Source organism: Lemur catta, chromosome 9 (genome assembly GCF_020740605.2).
Source record: "Lemur catta isolate mLemCat1 chromosome 9, mLemCat1.pri, whole genome shotgun sequence".
NCBI lineage: Eukaryota > Metazoa > Chordata > Mammalia > Primates > Lemuridae > Lemur > Lemur catta.
The window spans coordinates 15717058-15735994 of NC_059136.1; the positions used below are offsets into that span (position 1 = coordinate 15717058).

An 18937-nucleotide genomic window follows, 5' to 3' on the forward strand; every position below is an offset into this window, starting at 1 on the left:
CATGTACATGCTTCTCTGTCAGCACACTGCACAACAAGATCTGGCCCTGGGTCTAGTAACTGCTGTGATTTGGAGGTAGTGGGGATCTAAATGATATTTTGAGATGTCAGCCACAACAGTTATGTAGCATGAAAATACCTGTGATCCCTAATTCCAGTGACCAGTTGTGGACGTGGCTAAGACTACTGTGGTGTATTGCTAACATTCGCCACTGAAGGAAATTCTAGCCTCGATTACAAGTTGGAGAAAAATAAAGGTGTAATCTTTCCTATCCCAGTTCACAAATTCTCTAAAATCTATCCAAGGACCCTAGTAAAGCAGCCCTGCTTTAGAACAATAACAAAGGTGTGTTGATGAGAAACAGGATCTCCTGAGACAAGGGAGGCCTTGATCTCTCCCAGGAATAGTCTGGGCTTATCTGTAGGCAGATAAGCTTCTGTTCCTCAGAAGAGGCAGCAGCAAAATGAAAACTGCCCACCTCTTACATGATGGCTGGTATTTTCCTCAAAATATTATCTATCCAGTTTTCCTTCTTCTTGTTTTTATGCTCTGTATTCCAGAAAAATAAACAGAAAATGTTCAATTCTTTAGCACTGGTGTGTCTTATGGGTTTATTCCCTTGGCAGGGTCCAACCTCTATTATGTATCATTATTATTTTGTTTTCTGTAATGGGTTTAGCATTCCAGAAAATTTTAAGACAAGAGATTCATAGACAGATAGACACGCACATACCCCGAAACAGCTGCCTCATTCATGTTTAGGTGCTTTTCCAAGCTGCTGCTCAGGGCTTTGCACAGGGCCAGGAGCAGCGAGGGGCTTGACAATTCTCATTAACACAGTCTTTGGGGAAGCCCAGGGCTCAGGAATACAGACAGTGCTCTCAATTCCCATGCACGGATGTGGTTCTTAAGAGAAGAGATTCCTCTAGATTTTTGGAAGTTGTAATTCCTTTACAATATTCATTCCCCTAAAACTCCTGGCCAGGAGTATTTTTCTTTCTTTTTTATGGCATCTAGCTAGGTTTTTTTTTCCTATTAAAGGGGGCCAAAAGTTGATTTGAAGAATATTACTGAAAATTTGCATCGCAGTTCCCTGTGAAATAACAGGAGATGTCTTGAGATGTCATGATGTCATTGGTGGGATTACGTATGTGCAGAGTGGACAACTGGTGCTGTCCACCTGGAGACACAGGATGGTCATGGGGCCTCAGAAGACCCACACCTCAACAGAGCACATCAAGAACCCTAGCGTAATGTGGACTGCATCAGTTTCTCAGCGGAATGGAGGATGAATGATTAATGTGCCTTTATGACTCACCCACATAATCTATTTCTAATGTGCTTAACCACAGAGAAAAATAATATATGATGACATTTTATTTCCTTTGCTGGCTTATAGTTATACTCTTTGTTGTTATTTATTGGTTGCTTTACAGATGATATTCTACATTTTTAACTCATCACGGGCTGACTTTATGTTTTATTATTACATCTTATAGACAGCATAAAAATCTTACAATAGTATACAGTTACGCATCATTTAATGACAGAAATACTTTCTGAGAAAGGTGCTGTTAGGTGATTTCATCGCTGCATGAACATCATGGAGTGTACTTACACAAGCCTACACGGTTTGGCCTACTACACACTTAGGTCATACGGCAGTGGTCCTCAATCTTTTTGGCACCAAGGACCTCTTATTAAGGAGTCTCCTTTGCATACATCAGGCTCACCAAGATAATCCAGGAAAATCTCCCCATCTCAAGATACTGACCCACACCTGCAAAGTCCTTGTCACCATAAAATAACATTCACAGGTTCCGGGGAATAGGATATAAAGATCTACTACAACTACATTCGTATTATTTTGTTGAAAATACTTGTTTAAATAATCAATGATCTCTTAAAAACATTTAGGTATAGTAAGATATATATTTACCCATGTAGTTACTACTTACCCTTTCTTAAAATTCTTATTTTTTTAGAGACAGAGTCTCTAAAATAAATGAAATTAAAACCAAAAAACAATACAAAAGATCAACGAGATGAAAAGTTGATTTCTTGAAAATATAAACAGAATTGACACACCTTTGGCCAGACTGAGAAAAAAGGAGAGAAAACCCAAAAAAACAAAATCAGAGATGGAAAAGGAGACATTACAACTGATACTGCAGAAATCCAAAGGATCTTTAGAGACTACTATGAGCAACTATAGACCAATAAATTGGAAAACCTAGAAGAAGTGGATAAATTCCTTGACATATGCAACCTACCAAGATTAAAATGGGAAAAAATCCAAAACTTGAATAAGCCAATAACAAGGAGATAGAAACAGTAATAAAAAGTCTCCCATTGAAGAAAAGCCCAGGACCGGATGGCTTCACTGCTGAATTACAAGCATTCAAAGAAGAATACCAATCCCTTCCACTTAAACTATTCCAAAAAATGAAGGAGGAGGGAATGCTCCCAAACTCACTCTATGAGGCCTGAATCACCCTGATACCAAAACCAGACAAAGACACAATAAAAAAAGAAAACTATAGGCCAATATCTCTGATGAACATAGATGTAAATCCTCGACAAAATACTAGCAATTTGAATCCAACAACACATTAGAAAGATTATTCATCGTGATCAAGTGGATTCATCCCAGGGATGAAGGATGGTCCATTATTTCTTCAAATAATGTTTATATCCTCTGCCCTCCCTCCCATCTCCTTCAGAGGGTCAATCACCTATTTATTAGGCCACCTGAAGTCCCACAGCTCACAGATAATGTGTGGTTTTTTTCCCCTCTGTGTTTCATTTTGGATAGTTTTGATTGCTTCATTTTCAAGTTCACCAGTCTTCTCATCTACAATGTTTAATTTGCCATCAATCCCATCCAGGGTATCTTTCATCTAAGATATTATAGTTTTCCTTCCTAGACATTCCCTTTGGATCTTTTTTAATATCTTCCATGTCTCCACTGAACATGTTCAATCTTCTGCTACCTTCTTGAACCTGGCGTATGGTCATCATTACTGTTTAAGATCCTTGACACAGGTAATTCTATCACCAGTATCATTTCTACTTTGATTTTGATTAATTGATTTTCTCAAATTATGGGTATATTTTCCTATTTCTTTGCATGCCTGGTAGTCTTTTATTTGATGCTAGACATTGTGATTTTATTTTATTGCACGCTGAATAATTTTGTACTTCTACAGATATATCTGAGCTTTCTTCTAGGACTTGGTTAAATTCCTTGGAAACTGTTTTCTCCTTTTAGATATTGCTTTTGAGCTTTATTAGATGGAACCAGGTCAGCATTTAGCGTGGGGCTAATTTTTCCACGCGACTGAAGCAAAACCCTCCGCGTGCCCTACCTGATGCCTGTGTGAGCTCCAAAGAAGGTTCCCTCTCACCCTTTCAGATGGTTCTTTTCCTGGCCTTGGGTAGCTTTTTCACACACGTGCTGACCATTAAGCTGAATATTTATGGAGGACTCTGCAGATTTCTGAGGGTTTTCTTTGTGCAGCTCTTTCTTCTGTGATCCTCTGCCTCGTGAACTGTAGCTGCTTCAGCTTCCCTGTGGAACCAGCTCCATTTCTGCAACTGAGGACAACTGCTGCTCCTGCAGTTCTCCCTCCCTGTGCTGCAGCCTGGAGACTTGACCAGGCAGTGGGCCAGGGGGACCGTGGGGCTCACTTCATTGTTTCGCATTTCCCAAGGATCACAGGCCTTCATTGCTTGATGTCCAACAACCTGAACATCATGTTTTCATACATTTTATGTTTTTTTTTTAATTGTTTCAGATGGGAGAGTAAATCCATCCCCTTCTATTCCATCTTGGCCGAAAGCAAAAGTTGGGATAAGAAATTTAAAAGCAACTTAGGGACCATTGTCATTTCATTACATGGCATCAACTTCAGCCCTCAATGGCATGAAAGAGTAATAATGGCTATAAAGATCAGTCATGGCATTGGATTAACAGACCTTTCCGATTGGTTCTGAGTGTCTCTGGCAACTTGAGCAGTACAGGTTTCAGATGATGCTTAATTTTCCATAGCTCCCAGGAGTGCAATATGGAGAAATGCTGATTCTGGAGCTACACAGATAAACTAGTTCTGCTCCCCCAACAGACAAAAATCAGTGTTATCCAGAAAGGTGACAATAACATGGATACCAGCTCACCTTGTTAGGCACCAACTGTATGACACACTCATTTCTCTGCACTTCCCATGTATTAACTCACCAGAGGCCTGAGATTTTACACATACGGACAGAGGAGAGGGGATCACTAGGAAACAGCCTGCAGTCACTCCCGACCAAACTCACTGCACTGCCTTGAAAGGTTTCTTGTTCTGGGCAGAAGCCCCAGGAATGGTTTATACGGACCCCTCTAAGACATTTGACAAACTCTTACATGTTATGTTGGTGAAGCAGACAGAGAAATGTGAAATCAGGCTGACAGAGTGATACAGTATACCAGGAATCCTCTATGGGTTTCTTTCTCAGCTCTGAGCTCGTCCACAGGCTCCTTAGCAGTTGAGCAAAGCTACGTAAGGAAGACTTAACAAATTTGTTATAAATATCAGGGTCATGGCCGGCTCCCAGCACGGCACATACTTACTGAGCACCTCCTGTGTGCTAAGCACTGCTCATAGTGTTTCACCGCGGAGAACACTGGTGAGCAAAAGCGGAGATCGCTGCCCTTGAAGGGTTTATAATCTAGAAGAGGGAGATTATCAAAGCGATAGTCATGATAAACAAGTAAGCTATGTGGCAGGGTAAAAGATGGTAAGTGTCTGAAAGCAGGGTTTTCCCTTAGCAGATCAGGAGACACGGGTGCTGCAAGGGTGGGCAGGGGAGGGTGCAGATTATAATCTTAAGTAGGGTGGTCAGGGTAGGCCTCATGGAGGAGGTTACATTTAAAAACGAAACTCCAAAAAGATGAGGGAATGAATCATGTGGATAACTGAAAGGAGAGCGGTGGGGCAGAGGAAACAGCCAGCACGAAGCAGGGTGTGTCCCTGGCGGGGTCCGGGAAGAGCACACGGCCAGTGCAGCCGGAACACAGTCAGTGAAGGCGAGTGTGGAATGGGATGAGGCCGGGGGGAGGGGGGGGGGCACACACCTACACCAACAAGGCAGTGCTACAAGGAACAGTTAGGGAATGATGACAGCACACACATGCTGTCTCGCTATCCTAACATCAGCTGACACACAGACCTATAAAAGCACGGAAGGAGCAGACAGATGACACAGCAAGCCCTGGAGTCCAGAAGTGTAGCCTTGTCTTCGTCTGCATTCTATTCAGACACATGTGCCACATCCAGGGCGGCATGCTCCAAGTCACAGGGTGGCACCTGGCCTTCAGCCTCTTCTTCCCCAGTAGTGTGAAAGAATGTTAGTGTGACATCTCCTCCAGCGTGAACAGTCACTGCCATCCCACTGTCAGATGCCTCCAAAGGAAGTGTCACCAGCCTTGCAAGCAGGACACTCACCACGGACCTGCTGAGACGGGTGGCTGTGAAGGGGACTGTCACTACTTCACTCCCCTAAGTAGTAGCTCCTGCTAGCTATTGGGGAGGAAAATGCCATCTTATTTTGTATTTTATTACCGGTGAAATTCTCAAGGCAAAAGCAAGTAGGAAAGCATAGTTTGCAGTTCCTGGTGAGCTGTACGAATAGATGTTCAGCTTCATTGTAACATAGAAATGGGAAGATCTCACTTTATCCGTATTCAGATTTTGAGCTTCTAGGGAGAAAGGAGCTACACAGCTGAGCTAATCACTACTGTTGGCCTCTAATTGTCCTCTACAAATGAAAAGATGATAATGAAGAAAAATAAGATACTATGGTCCCTTCCTCCCCTTTGGGGCCTGTCTGAGTGGCAGCGGCCTTCCTTTCCTCCGAGATGCACCGGAGCCTGCTTTCCAGAACGCCCCTTTCTGCCTGGCCCTGGCCCATTAGCCCGTTTCTCTTAGCTTCTGTTTTCTCATCTGTTCAAATGGGGTTAAAAAGCCCCTGCCTCGAGGGTTGCAGTCAGGGTTTTGTGTGACAGTGGAAGGGAAGAGTCTGGCCAGGGAGATCGTGGGCCCCCTCACCTGTGTCTACCCTGCTCTGTCCCTCCTCACCCAACTGGGGTGCGATTGCCTGGCTCCTGGAAGGGAATTGGCCCCAGCTCTCAGGGAGCAGCATTCTCTGTCCACCACCCCACTTAATCCTATCCCTGCAGGGCCAGCTCAGCCTGGCCTGCCATGTCTCACCAGCCCACAGTGGGCAGAGTGGCCTCTCTGTGCCCCTTGACTCAGCCGGGCACTTTCTTCTTCTCCATGTGGGAGGCCCAAGGCCCTTCTGCTCTTCCTGAATGCTCAGTGTCCTCCCTGGGCATCCCATCCACACGATCTTGTGCTGCCTGCATGCCACCAAAGGATGCCCTGAAACCAGCTCTCTCTTGATGTATGTGTGCATCAGTTCATTTTAGGGACTGAAAGCTGGGGACAAGCAAACAGATGCCCCTTGCAGGCACCGTGTATGGGAATAAGAGGCTTAGCAGTCATGCTATGCAGGGGCTGACGGGAGCGTTGGGCACCATGACGGGCTGCTGGGACAATAAATCCTGGGCTTACCACATCTCCCTCAACCCACTGCTGGAGGGAGGAGGTACAAGGCATCTAGTGGGGGACTGAAGTGGGGGGGAGCTTCCCACTGGTCCCCTGGAAAGGACCCTTGCTGGTATACTCCTCCCCAGGAGAATGGCAGGAGTAACCAGACCACACTGTGAGTTAATGTCCTTTGGGGAAAGAGCCAGCAGGAGGCACCATCCTGATTTTGAGGCGCTGCCCTTTTCTGCACCCCAAATCATGGCAGGCAATTCCCACCTGCAGGTGCTGCCCCAGTTTCCTAACCCAACTCATGCTTAGACAGGAAGCACTCAAGAAGCAGCAGCACCTCATCTTCAGAAGTCCCGGCTAACTGGCATGCCAGGGCCCCATGCTGGAGGCAGATGCTCGTGTACCCGTGTGCCTAGGTGTTGGTCCCATCCTGAGTTCTTGCTCCACGCATCCTCCCTGGCACCAGATACACTCCTGAGTGCCAGTGCTGGCACAACCCTCCCTCAGAGGTTGCCCCTGAGTCCCACACATCCCTAGCCAGGTCCCCCCACTCTGTCCACATCTTGCCCAGGACAGTGCGGGCTCTGCTCCTCTAGCCAGGTCCCACTGCCTAGTGCCAGCTGGACCGCAGCTGCTCTGGCCTTCCCCAGGGCCTGGGCCTCCCTGTCTGCTACACAGATGGCCCTGGACAGGGAGACTGCCCTGCCCTGGGCCCCAGCATGCCCCTCTTGGCACCCCCACCCCTAGAACCTGGCAAGCTACGGACCTTGCTGTTTGCAGCACCATGAGAAGGTGTGCACTCTGGGGGTGAAGAGGCTTGAGTTCAAATCCTTGCTTTACTACCTACTAACAAAGCCATTCTGAATGATCACTTAGCTTGATTTGGTGTCATCGTCTGTCAACTAGGATGGAATCTAGGGAGCAGCGGTGAGGACTGATTGGGACTATGCATGTTGGAAGCTTTAGGACCAAATCCATGGCCACTGTTAAATAAATGGTGACTGTTCATTAAACAGTTATTATTAACATACAATCAAAATATTACTTGTTAAATATTTTCAATCTGATACTCTCCAGCATTTAACGATTTTTAGCTCTCTTTCTTATCTGTGCACAGTTGGAAGTGAAGTGACATTTTATCACTTCCAAGTATGAGTTAATTGCTTTTCTCTAGTGTTCAAAGGTTTGCACACTAGCAACCTTAAAATATCCCCTGCAAAACTGCCTCTGTGTGGCCATGTGCATGCAATTGCATGTGTGAGTGTGTATGCACGTGGGCTCTCTGGGAGGCACATGCACAAATGCCTGTGAGTGTGTATATGCATGTCTGTGTACGTGAATGTGTGTGTGCATACACGTATATACAGGTACATGTGCGCGTGTGCATGTGCTGAGTGTGAATACCCACGTCTCCAGCAGAAGCCAGGCCCGCTGCGGGAGGGCAGGGCCCACGCTCTGTCCCGAGCCAGCCCTCTGGTGGCTGCGTACCTCCATGTTCCTGCAGAAGGTGGCGTTGGTGCCGAACAGGATCTGGCACTGCTCGTTGGCGCTGTAGTGCATGCCCGGCAGCTTGTGCGGCAGGCGCACCGTGTGCTGGCTCCTGGGGTCCGTGACCAGCAGGCAGGTGCTGACTTTCGACCTGGAACGGACAAGAGACAGGTTGACTTGCAAATACACTGCCCAGGTTTTTGTTTTTTCATCACCAAGAAAGATGTCCCTCCAAATTATTTATGGGAAAGGACTCAGGCGCTGGACACACGGATTCTGCTCCTTTTCCACAGGGCCGGGTGTGGATCTTTGCCCTGAAGGTGATGAGCACCTGGCGACCGGGAGGGGCCTGGGAACAACACCTGTGAGACTCGTGGACTTTTCTTGGGGGGTCTGAAAGCTTTCTTTGATGAAAAACCTTTTGAAACAGATTACTATGACATTTTCTTAGAATACAGCTTTGAGCAAAAGTTATTAGGAATAAAGGACAAGTTAGGGTTGTTTTGTTTTATTTTAAATGAAATCAAAGTGCTCATTGCACCTCCACAGATTCTCTTTGAGTTCTTGTTGGACCTCAGCAGACTCATTGGACTTGGTGTCTCACCTGACTGCACCCGCTGCCACCACTGCAAGGTGGTGACACGTCTGCCAGGGAGTCCAGAATTTCAACCAGGATGGGAATGTTAATTTACAACAAGAGGTATATCTCCAAAACACTGAACTGGGGACTGTGAGGATGGGGCTCTGTTAGGAGGTTATCTACCTAAACACTTTTATTTTTTAATTCCTAAAACAAGGCAGACGGCTGTAGAAAGAAAATCCAGCTATTTGCCAACATTTTTGACGGGAAGAGTTGCATACATGCAAGTACATGCAGAGGACGCTGGTCCACCTTTCCCGGGTTCAGACATACACTGCCTGTTGTCAGTGGGACCTGCACAGTGTATGTGAACAAATGAAAATGCCTTGTCATGCCGTGGTGACCCTCCTGGGTAAAGTGAAATAATGGCAGGGGGCTTACAATAATTTATTAGGATTCAGTGATAGCAAATCCTCAGTGGGAGGTACACTACATTAAAAGAAATGAGTTCATTTTTAACCCACTGAAATGATTTCCCCAATAGGAAACCTCAGGAAAGAAGACCTAGAATGATGCCTTTCCCACTTCACCCCAAATTCACGGGGCACTCAAATGTGTTATTGGACTGCAAAGCTCAGGTGCAGGTGAGACTCGGCGGCTCGCTGCCATCTCCACAAGGTGGACGTAGCGTCACCACTAAGGAGTGATCAGGGTCTGTACATCAACTCTGCACAGCTCTGAGGTCTGGATCTGCACTGTCCCTGGTACAGACTCTGTTTGACAAAGCTATGCGACCAGATGGTCAATTCTGACACAGAAACCTGAGACTGGAATGGTGTAGATGCCTCGTGGGAAGAAGGTAGCAGTGAGACAGACACACTCCTTCCCCACCTCCCTGGCAGGGTCCCTCCCCCTCAAGGGCAGCAGGACATCGTACCAGATGCACACGGGGGAGGACGTTCTTGCCAGTGACAGGAGACTCCATCCTACCACGTCTTCAGGCCAGCTGAGAATTTGGAAGGAGATTCATTTCTCCTCCTCACCCTTAATTCTGGCTTTTGGAAGTACTTTCTCTTGTACCCATTTTACAGAATGATTCAAGGACCTACTTGAGGAAGTTTTCAAGATCGTCTCGACTACAGGAGGACCAAGAGAGGTCACTGGGGTTCCGGCCTTTCACCCACTCTCCCGACATGATGTGGGACCTGCCGGCACAGGACGAATGGTCATCATCGTGGTTCATCCCCAAGCTGTCCGAAGAGAAGGAGAGAGGGACACTTAGGCTCCAGGGGCTAGTGTATCACACTAACTTAAATCAAGTCTTAAATACAGAAGGTGACATGGGGTGACACCAGTCCTCATAGAGCAGATCCACAGTCATGAGTGCGTGGAGGAATGGACAGGGTGAGGAGTTGCTTACCGAGTGAATGAAGATCAACTGGGCAAATCATAGACACTAATAACATTCACTAAATAATAAATGAACAATGATCTTAACTGTGATAATCAACTGTGACATTATAGTTCTTAAACTCCAAGCTTCTGATGATTAGACTTGCTTTTTCACACTAAATACCCCAGTGTTAATGGTCTAAGTATTTTTGTTCCTTAGAGACGAGTGTGTTAAAGGCCACTGAGAATTATCCAAGACTTTTAGAATGCCCTGGATTCAAGTCTTCGAACTAGTGAAAAATTGTGGCTTTTCTATTTTTCACATCACCATACCTGGGTCCAACATGATAATACCTGTCGTCTTCCCCACCCCACTGCCCCAGAGAGACGCCAGGATACCTGCCTAGGCATGCGTGGCTGGCCACACACGGTGAACTGAGCAGTGATCTCGGTTCACACACATACCCTCAGCGGGGTAAGGTGACATGCAGAAGATCTGATGGCCCAGTTTGCTGACCTGTGATTTCCATATGAGAAACCTAACATGCATAAAGATATCTGTTCCTTGTCAACAATACCAGTGGAAAAAAATACATGCACTTTAATTCATTCAAAAATATTTATTTCCCACATGCCAGGTAATGGACCAAAAGGAGAAGATACAACGGCGCACAAGATGCCATCCCTGACCTCGGATCCCTGCCAGCCTGGGAGAAGAGATGAACACAGATGGAGGGAATTATGGAGAGAGGTTCTAAATGCTTCCCTGGAGCCACCTTTTCCTAGTTTGCCTCATACGTCCCTGAGCATCTTTCATCAGCTCCCCCGCTTGCTGCTTAATGCTGGTGTCTCTCCAACAGAGGCCCACCCTGTCTTCTCCTCTACACGCCCTGCAGGCCACCCCCGTGTGCTTGCCTCCAGAGATCTTCCCTTGGCCAACCCCCACGCAGAATGGGATCATCCAAAGCCATCCTCATCCTTTGAAAGACACACAGCCCAACACTTGTGCATCCTGGATCTTTGGGCTAACAGGGCGCTCTCTGATCACCCACACGTGTCTGCTCCCATCGGTGGGGGAGGACATGCTCACCAAGGGTCAAGAGTATTTATTCTCAACCTACTGACGTCAGGGGTACATGTTATTTCAATTCATATGTGTGGTTACATATTGGGTTAACCAATAAAATAAGAGGACACAGCAAAGTTGTTGTTTTCATGCAGACTGATTTAGCTAGCAGCTAAAATAGATGGTTATCAAATTAGGTGTGGGCAAGACAACTGTAAGATGAGGAATAAATCATACAAATCTGCTCCCAGGCTGTTTCGTGAGAGTCTTTTATGTTCCTGTCCATATACACATGCACATATATATACAAGAAATTGGATTCAAACTCTCACTGCAGGTATGCTTGGTGTGAGGAAGGTGATGTGGAAGTCCAGCTGGCAGACAGTTGCCCTCCAAGAGAAGGCTTCCCCTCTCCATCACAAAATTGGTGGAAAAACTATAACTTTCCTAGCTTAAGTTAAAACAAAATGTTTAAAGCACCTAAGTGAAAAAACTATTATTTTCATAGCTTAAGTTAAAACAAAATGTTTAAAGCACCTAAGTATAATTTCTTAATGTTTGTCTACTTGAACCAATTTTTTTTGTTAATTGGCCAACTACTATCATATCAGAAAAGAGAGATTCTACAGGCTCTTCCAACTCACCAGAGTCCCTCAGGGCACCTTCTCTAGCCGTAACTGGCACAAAGCAAGTCCTTGGTAAATATTTTTCAAACTGATTATCTGTACAATACTGAAGAAAGTGCCAAAAAAAAACCTGCAGAAATCATACCCATGACAAGAGTGTTGATCTAGTGCAATGGCAGATTGCATGGCAGAATAGTGAAAACCATTTCTAGTTAGAGTCTATCTCCTGCTGCCTAGATGTCACGTATCCATCCAATTAGGGTCACAGAAGAGCCCCCAAATTATCAGATAAATGTTGGTCAATGAGAATAATTTAGATAGATTCTCAAGGTTCACTTTGCTGAATAAAGTCAGTCCTATTTTTAATGCAATTACTCAGCTTTTTACTTTTTTGGAGGGATGGGCAACAGAAAATGTTTATATACAAGTACATGGTAAAGCAATTTCGATTCAGCTTTTTAAAAAATTGTTACAAATAAAAAGATCTTTGTTTAAATACATTCATCCTTAGCACACAAAATATGTTCCTTTTACTTTTACCCTCAGTATGAATTATTTATTTTTTTGAGGGTTGCTTTATTTTTTTTAACTTTATGGTGGTAAGAACACTTAATGTGAGATCTACCCTCTTAAATTTTTAACTATACAGTCCAGTGTTGTTGACTATAGTTACAATGTTTTACAGCAGATGTCGAGAACTTATTCATCTTGCTTAACTGAAATTTGATGCCCACTGATTAGCAACTCTACACTTCCCCTCCCCCTTGCCCCTGGCAACTGCCAGTCTCTTTGAGTCTATGAATTTGACTATTTTAGATACCTCATATAAGTGGAATCATGTAGTATTTTTCCTTCTATGATTGGCTTATTTCATTTAGTGTAATGTAAGGGGTTAATTTCCAAAATATATAAGGAACTCCTACAACTCAATGGCAAAAAAACTAATAACTCGATTAAAAAATGGGCCAAAGACTTGAATAGACATTTCTCCAAAGAAGACATACGAATGGACAGCAGGAACATAAAAAGGTGCCCAATATCACTAATCATCAGGGAAATACAAATCAAAACCACAACGAGATAACACCTAATACCTCTCATGATATTTATTATAAAAAACACAAAAGATGATAAGTGTCTGCAAGGATGTAGAGAAATTAGAACCCCTGTATCCTGTTGGTAGGAATGCAAAATAGTGTGGCTGCTATGGAAAAATAGTATGGAGGTTCCTCAAAAAATTAAAAATAGAAATACCATATGATCCAGCAATCCCACTTCCAGGTATTTATGCAAAATAAGCGAAATCAGTATCTTGAAGAAATATTAGCACTCCCACGTTCATTGCAGCATTATTCACAATAGCCAAGAACCTAAATCTCCACTGACAATGGATAAATAAAATGCATTATATACATACAATGGAATAGTATTCAGCCTTAAAAAAGGAAATTCTGCAATATGTGACAACATGGAGGAACCTGAGAACATTACGTTAAATAAAATCAGAGTTTTATTTTTTCTACCTCTTTCCTCCCTCCCGCCCCCTGCCTCTATTTCTTGTTAACTTCTGAAGGAACTGACTGGCTTTTCAAGCACATTTAGCAAAGGACATCAAAAGTTGACTACCTTAAATTTTATTTAGGGGTTTGACTTTATATCTTTATATAAAACTGGTGATAGATTTTTTAAATAGGTAGTTCTTCTGAAAATTTTCATGGATTTCAATGAATTCTGCTAAATGTATAGAGGTTACAGAAATAAAATGTCTCATGAAAAAAACGGCTTCAGCTTCCATATGGTAATGATAAAGTGTAGCCATCGCATGTGGACCATGTCAAACTGCTCTGTCTCCAGCCTTGGCAGGTGTGGTCCTTATTCAGCATTAAGGGATGTCCCGTCATGAAGGTCACAACCCATAGACCCTGGTGTCCTAATCTGAATCACAGACCAGGGTCTGTATTTTGAATGTGGTCTTGCCCTTTGAAGAATGAAGCAAATTCAAGCCTTGGTTATATCAGTGATGTGATACACTTAGGAGCATCGGCCTAAAAGGAGGAAAGGTTTTGTCTCTTTAAGGAACACTCATGATTTCAGGAAGCCAAGGTTCTGGGATCCTGAGCTGGATCCTCGGGAAAATCATCTGGGAACTTAAACAGGGCCTCCATTTGCCCTCGGGTCACCCATCTCTCAAATTCTCCAACATAGAAAACCCATTTCTTGTGGTACAGCCCAAAGTAAAGAGGGTCTCACTAGATGCAGTGTTAAAAACATAACAAACGTTATAAAATCTGCACATTCACCAAATAGATACCACAGCGTCTCATTTTCAGAAATGTGCAAGTCTCTTAAGAGGACCTCAATGCTCCCTTCAGGAATTCTCTAAAACTTCTTTCCCCACTACCAACAATTTGCCTGGGATCAGAGGCATCTGCCACCTCAGGCGGTGAGACCTTTTCAAACCCAAAGAATCTCACAGTCCTTTGAAGGCTCAACGCACAAATCGATTGTTCTATCTTTGCCTTTGACAGCCGCCTCCCATCCTCCCTGGCTAGGATCTCTTACACAGCCAGCAGATGGGTTTTTCAAACAATAAGGATGTTGATTGGAAAACCACAATCGGAGGAGATCCAAGCCCTGGAAGCTTCTTGGTCTCACCACATACGGAGGAATGTTAGACTTGGGACTGCTTCCAGGTTTTCTCTGGTGTTCAAATCGATTACAAAATGAAAGAGGCTCCTTCCCCCGACCCTGCCAGACACTCCTGGCCAGAGAACCTGGTCTTTCAGGAGACACATAGAATGGTTGCAAAAGTGCTCAGAAAAGCTGACTGTGCTGTGGACAGCCCCACGTTCCTCACAGGGAGCTGAGCGACCAGCACGTGGTGCTGGGTTAGCGTGAGAGCTGGACTTCCCTGCAAACGCTCCAGTCTGCAAGATCAGCCGAGCGGGCTCCTTGGTTTCTGGATCTGTCTCTAGAGCAGATCACGCCCGATCTGGTTTAAAGTGCTCAAGTGCTAACTAAGTGCCTCGTAAATTTACAGTCCGAAGCACTGGCCCTAGACTGGGAGTCTCAATACTTGAGGTTCATGTAAACTAGTGTTTAGGCTATTTTTAGTTTAAATTAAAGATTACTTGACTGGAAAACCCATGTTATTTTAAGTTTATGTCCCAGGGCAGTTATTATTTCTGGCAACGTTATATTTAACAAAAATGTGTAGCGTTAAGTACGCACAGTCATTTTAACTGCAAGTGACCGTGGGATTGAGGGCACAGATGGGCCTGTGTCACACGTGGCCCAGGTTTATCAGCACAGTCATCGTTTAATGGCCTTGAGTTGACTTTGCCTTACAATAACACGCAGCTTCTGCATTTGCATCGGGAAATCCAAAGTGCCCCATGCAGGGAGATCTGAGAGAATCCCCGCCCCGCACAGCCCCTCCTGGCCTCACCCCGAACCTTGGAGGCCACAGAGATGGGCAGGTGCCTTGGACTCCGTACACCAGCCACTGGGGGAGCTTCAGCTTTCCTCGGCTCTGAGCCGACCTGTCTCTTGGAAGCTCTGGGACTTTGATGTCAGGTACACAAGTCAGGTCCAGCCTTACCGCAAGGTGGTCTCGGCTGGGTGTGTGCGATGAACGGCTGGGGTGGGGGGAAGAGCCCAAGCTCCTGTGAACACTGCCTTTCCCCCGGGGAACTGGGGGGCTGGCCCGCGCCCTACTTCTGTAGTCCTGTGGGCACACATTTTCATACAACATGGGCATGAAGCGTGGAGTCTTGACATTTGAGCTTAAAATTTAATTTGATGCTCTAGGAAATGGCTGCTGGTTCCAACAGTGGCAGGAAGACTGGGCATGAGAGACTTAAACAGGGTGTCAGCTATCCGATTTGGAACCTTCCTAAGTGATCTTCAGCAATAATTTTGACCACCTTATTTTCACCTCTCACCCATATTTTAGACCATCACTCTGTACGAGATGCAGCACCATCGGGCCATTACCATTTTGCCTAAGCATTTTCATTTATGTCACCACTGTGTCTTCGCAGCCTCCCGATAACACAAGGACAGGGGCAGTCCCCGTTTCCCCTGCTCTGGACGTGCACCTTCACGGCTGAACAACTGGAGAGATTTACATAAGTCACCCAGCGGGCTAGAAGCTGCACTCCCTGCCGGCTTGCTTTCTCTGAAGCCACGCTTCTGGCCACACTGACCGCAGCAGGTACCAGCCCGGCTGCTCGGTCTGCCCCTTTCAGCACAGCTCTCTGTGACGCGTGGACGGTGCACACACGGCAGCCAGCCCCACGGCCCAGCTGGCCTCCAGTCTTACGACGGTTTTGATGAAAATATGTCAACTGCCGGTGAGGATGATATAAACTCAGTTTCCTCATCTGTGACTGAACAGGGATGGTAATACTCAAGGTCATTCATTCATTTAACGAATATTTGTTGAATGCTGTCTACGTGCCAGATGCTGTTCTAGACACTGGCCCCATGGAGTTTACATTCTAAAGAAATAGCGGTGAGGGTCACATGGGAAAACAGTCACCAAAGTACCTGGCAAGTAGTGGGTACAGCAGAGACAATGTCCTCACTCCTTCTAGGCACACACCTTTGCTGGAGTGAAGACAGGCTGCAGCACCACCCACCCCAACTTGCAAACTCAGGTGTCCTCAGAGAGCTGCAGGTTAAGGAGGGAAGTGGCGAGATGTTATACTGTAGGGGAGGGAGGCTGGCGGGGAACTGAAAAGTTCCTAGCCCACTTCAAAGCCTCTATATTCCATTTTTCCTCCAATGAGCTAATGGAACAGAACATCCCTGCTGTAGCAGATGTAGCCCCGGGACTGTAAGCATGAGGCCCCTGGAGAGACCTTCATGGAAGTCATAGAGGCCCACTGTCCCCAGTAGGCAGGCACCCCATGCAGGACTGCAGATGGCCTTGGGACACCTCTAAAGCACAATCATTGATGACCCACTGGTCTATAACATGTGTCACTCAAATGCAAGCCACATCTTGCTTGGTTCAGTGTGCAGGTGGCAGTCTGCACACTGGTAACGGCTCAAGGAACATAGGCCTCCAGGGCTGAAGCTCTCTCCATCTCTGAGAAATGCCGTTTTCTGGCCCAAATAGTTCCTACGGGCTCTCCAGCTCCTGCCCCTCTGGTCCTGCTCCCCCATGATAAAGACAGTTCTTACAGAGTGAGCTGGTCTCACCCTTCTCTGCTCCAGCAGCTCTTAGGGCACAGCTGGGCATGTGGCAGGGCTCAGTCAATGGCTGTGAAAGGAAAGCAGCATATGAACATCTAGGTCCGTATGACACCCCTGCCCCCAGCACACAGCACAGGCTACCCACGCTGTGCCTCCTCCCACTGCCTCATTTGCATGGCATGACTTCACAAAACGATGGTCCCCAACATGAATACACACAATGACACAGGTTCCCAATTGACTGGCACCTCCTTGGGTTGTTCACATCCTCCATCCCACAATGTCCCCACTGCTGAGAGCACTCAGCAAGTGCATCTAGAGCCGATGCAAACACGCTATATCACTTGAATGGACTTGGAGTCAAATAATGTTTGAAAAATTTTACAGGAAAAAAAATCCATAAAGTTATGTTGATTTCTGCCCTGGGAAAACATTCCATTGGGGGTGGGGGTGGTGCTGAAGCTGATTCCAGTTAGAAATTCTGAAGATGTTTAGGATGATGGCTATAAGGGTGGAACAAGGATACAGCCTCCCAACGTGACTATTTTAGAAGGAACCATGCTTATTCAGATGAAATGCTATAGGGTGGTAAGAAAAATCTCTGCCCCTTAGGACAAGCAGAGTGAGTGGAAGTAAAGAGCTAATAATTTTCTTTCCTTCCTCTTTTTAGTCTTTTTTTTCCCCCTAGAATTATCTCAGGTATTTTAAGAACTTTATTCTTCCATATGATTTTGATCCATCAAATTCTATAAAAAGTCATTCTAATTTGGCATTACACCGAACACATTAATTTGGAGGGGAATGCAATCACTAAAATTTTGCGTTCTGCCATGCTGGGACATAGGGCACCTCTTCATTTTTTCAGGCTTTCTTGCATGACTGTTGGCAAAGTTTTTTAATTTGCATCATGAAGGTCTTACATTTCTTATTAGCATCTTTCCTGGGTATTCCATACCTTTGGTTGATGCTGTGAATGAGATATGCTTTTTATTTTTCTATAGTTGATTATTCCTTATACACAGGAAAACCACAGATTCTTGTATGTTTGCCTTACAACCCAACACCATGATGAACACTTACTGGTTCAAATAGTTTGTCTAATAGTTCTCTTATAATCTACAATGGTCACTTTACCTCTTCTCTTTCTATATCTATATCCTATTTCTTGCCTTATAAAATTGGATAGGACTTCTAACAATATTAAATACTCGTTACAATGTGGTCACCTTTACCCTGTTCCCAAACTGAATGGAAATGCTACTATTTGTACACTGAATACATTTGCTCTAGATTACTCATAGGTAGGCAAACTCGATCAGCTTAAGGAAACTTTCTTTCAAATAATCATTTTAAAAGATCTTCCTTGCTGCCACAGAGTGAGGGTCTAAAAAGAAAGAGGTCAAAGTTAATGTTAAAGATCTGTTCAAACATGGGGATGTTAAAGAAGGATCCTAACCTCTGGGGCCTCCATTTTCGTAGCTGAGAGGTGAGGGGCTTGAAACAGGTGAGGTGACTATTAAAAGTTTTTCCAGCTCAGCATGGAATAATTTCATGATTTTTCATCTAGAAGGCTAAGCGCAATTTAAGGTATAGCTGCTATTCATTCGTTCAAGAACAGTAGACCGAGCACCTTTTTGTACCAGGCATTTTGCAGGGCACCAGGTGCACAGCAGGGAGTGACACACACAGGCCCTGCAGGAGGCCCCCAGTCTGGCGGGGATCACAGACAAGTCAGCAGGCCACTGGAACACAGTCCCGGCCAGCGCTGTCTGATAAATGCCCTGTGATGACAGAAAAGTCTCCATCTGTGCTGTTTGATACTGGCCACATGTGGCTACTGAGTGCTTGAAAAGTGCTAGTCTGACCGAGGAACTAAAATCCTGATCTCATCACAATTTAATTAAGAGAAATTTAAATAGCCACATGTGGCTAATCGCAAGCACGCTGGGCCACACAGGTGCGGGTGATAATTTGATCTGGC

At 45.2% G+C, this 18937-nt stretch overlaps 1 protein-coding gene across 1 annotated transcript in view; it reads right to left on the reverse strand.

Annotated features, from left to right (window-relative positions):
- Nucleotides 1–18937, reverse strand: part of ADAMTS17 (ADAM metallopeptidase with thrombospondin type 1 motif 17) — a 280726-nt gene that overhangs the window by 129492 nt on the left and 132297 nt on the right. The window contains exons 9-10 of the mRNA XM_045561079.1: nucleotides 9780–9920; nucleotides 8091–8241 (exon numbers count right to left, since the gene is read on the reverse strand). Coding sequence (XP_045417035.1) covers nucleotides 8091–8241; nucleotides 9780–9920 — 292 coding nt within the window. The remainder of the gene's footprint in view (nucleotides 1–8090; nucleotides 8242–9779; nucleotides 9921–18937) is intronic.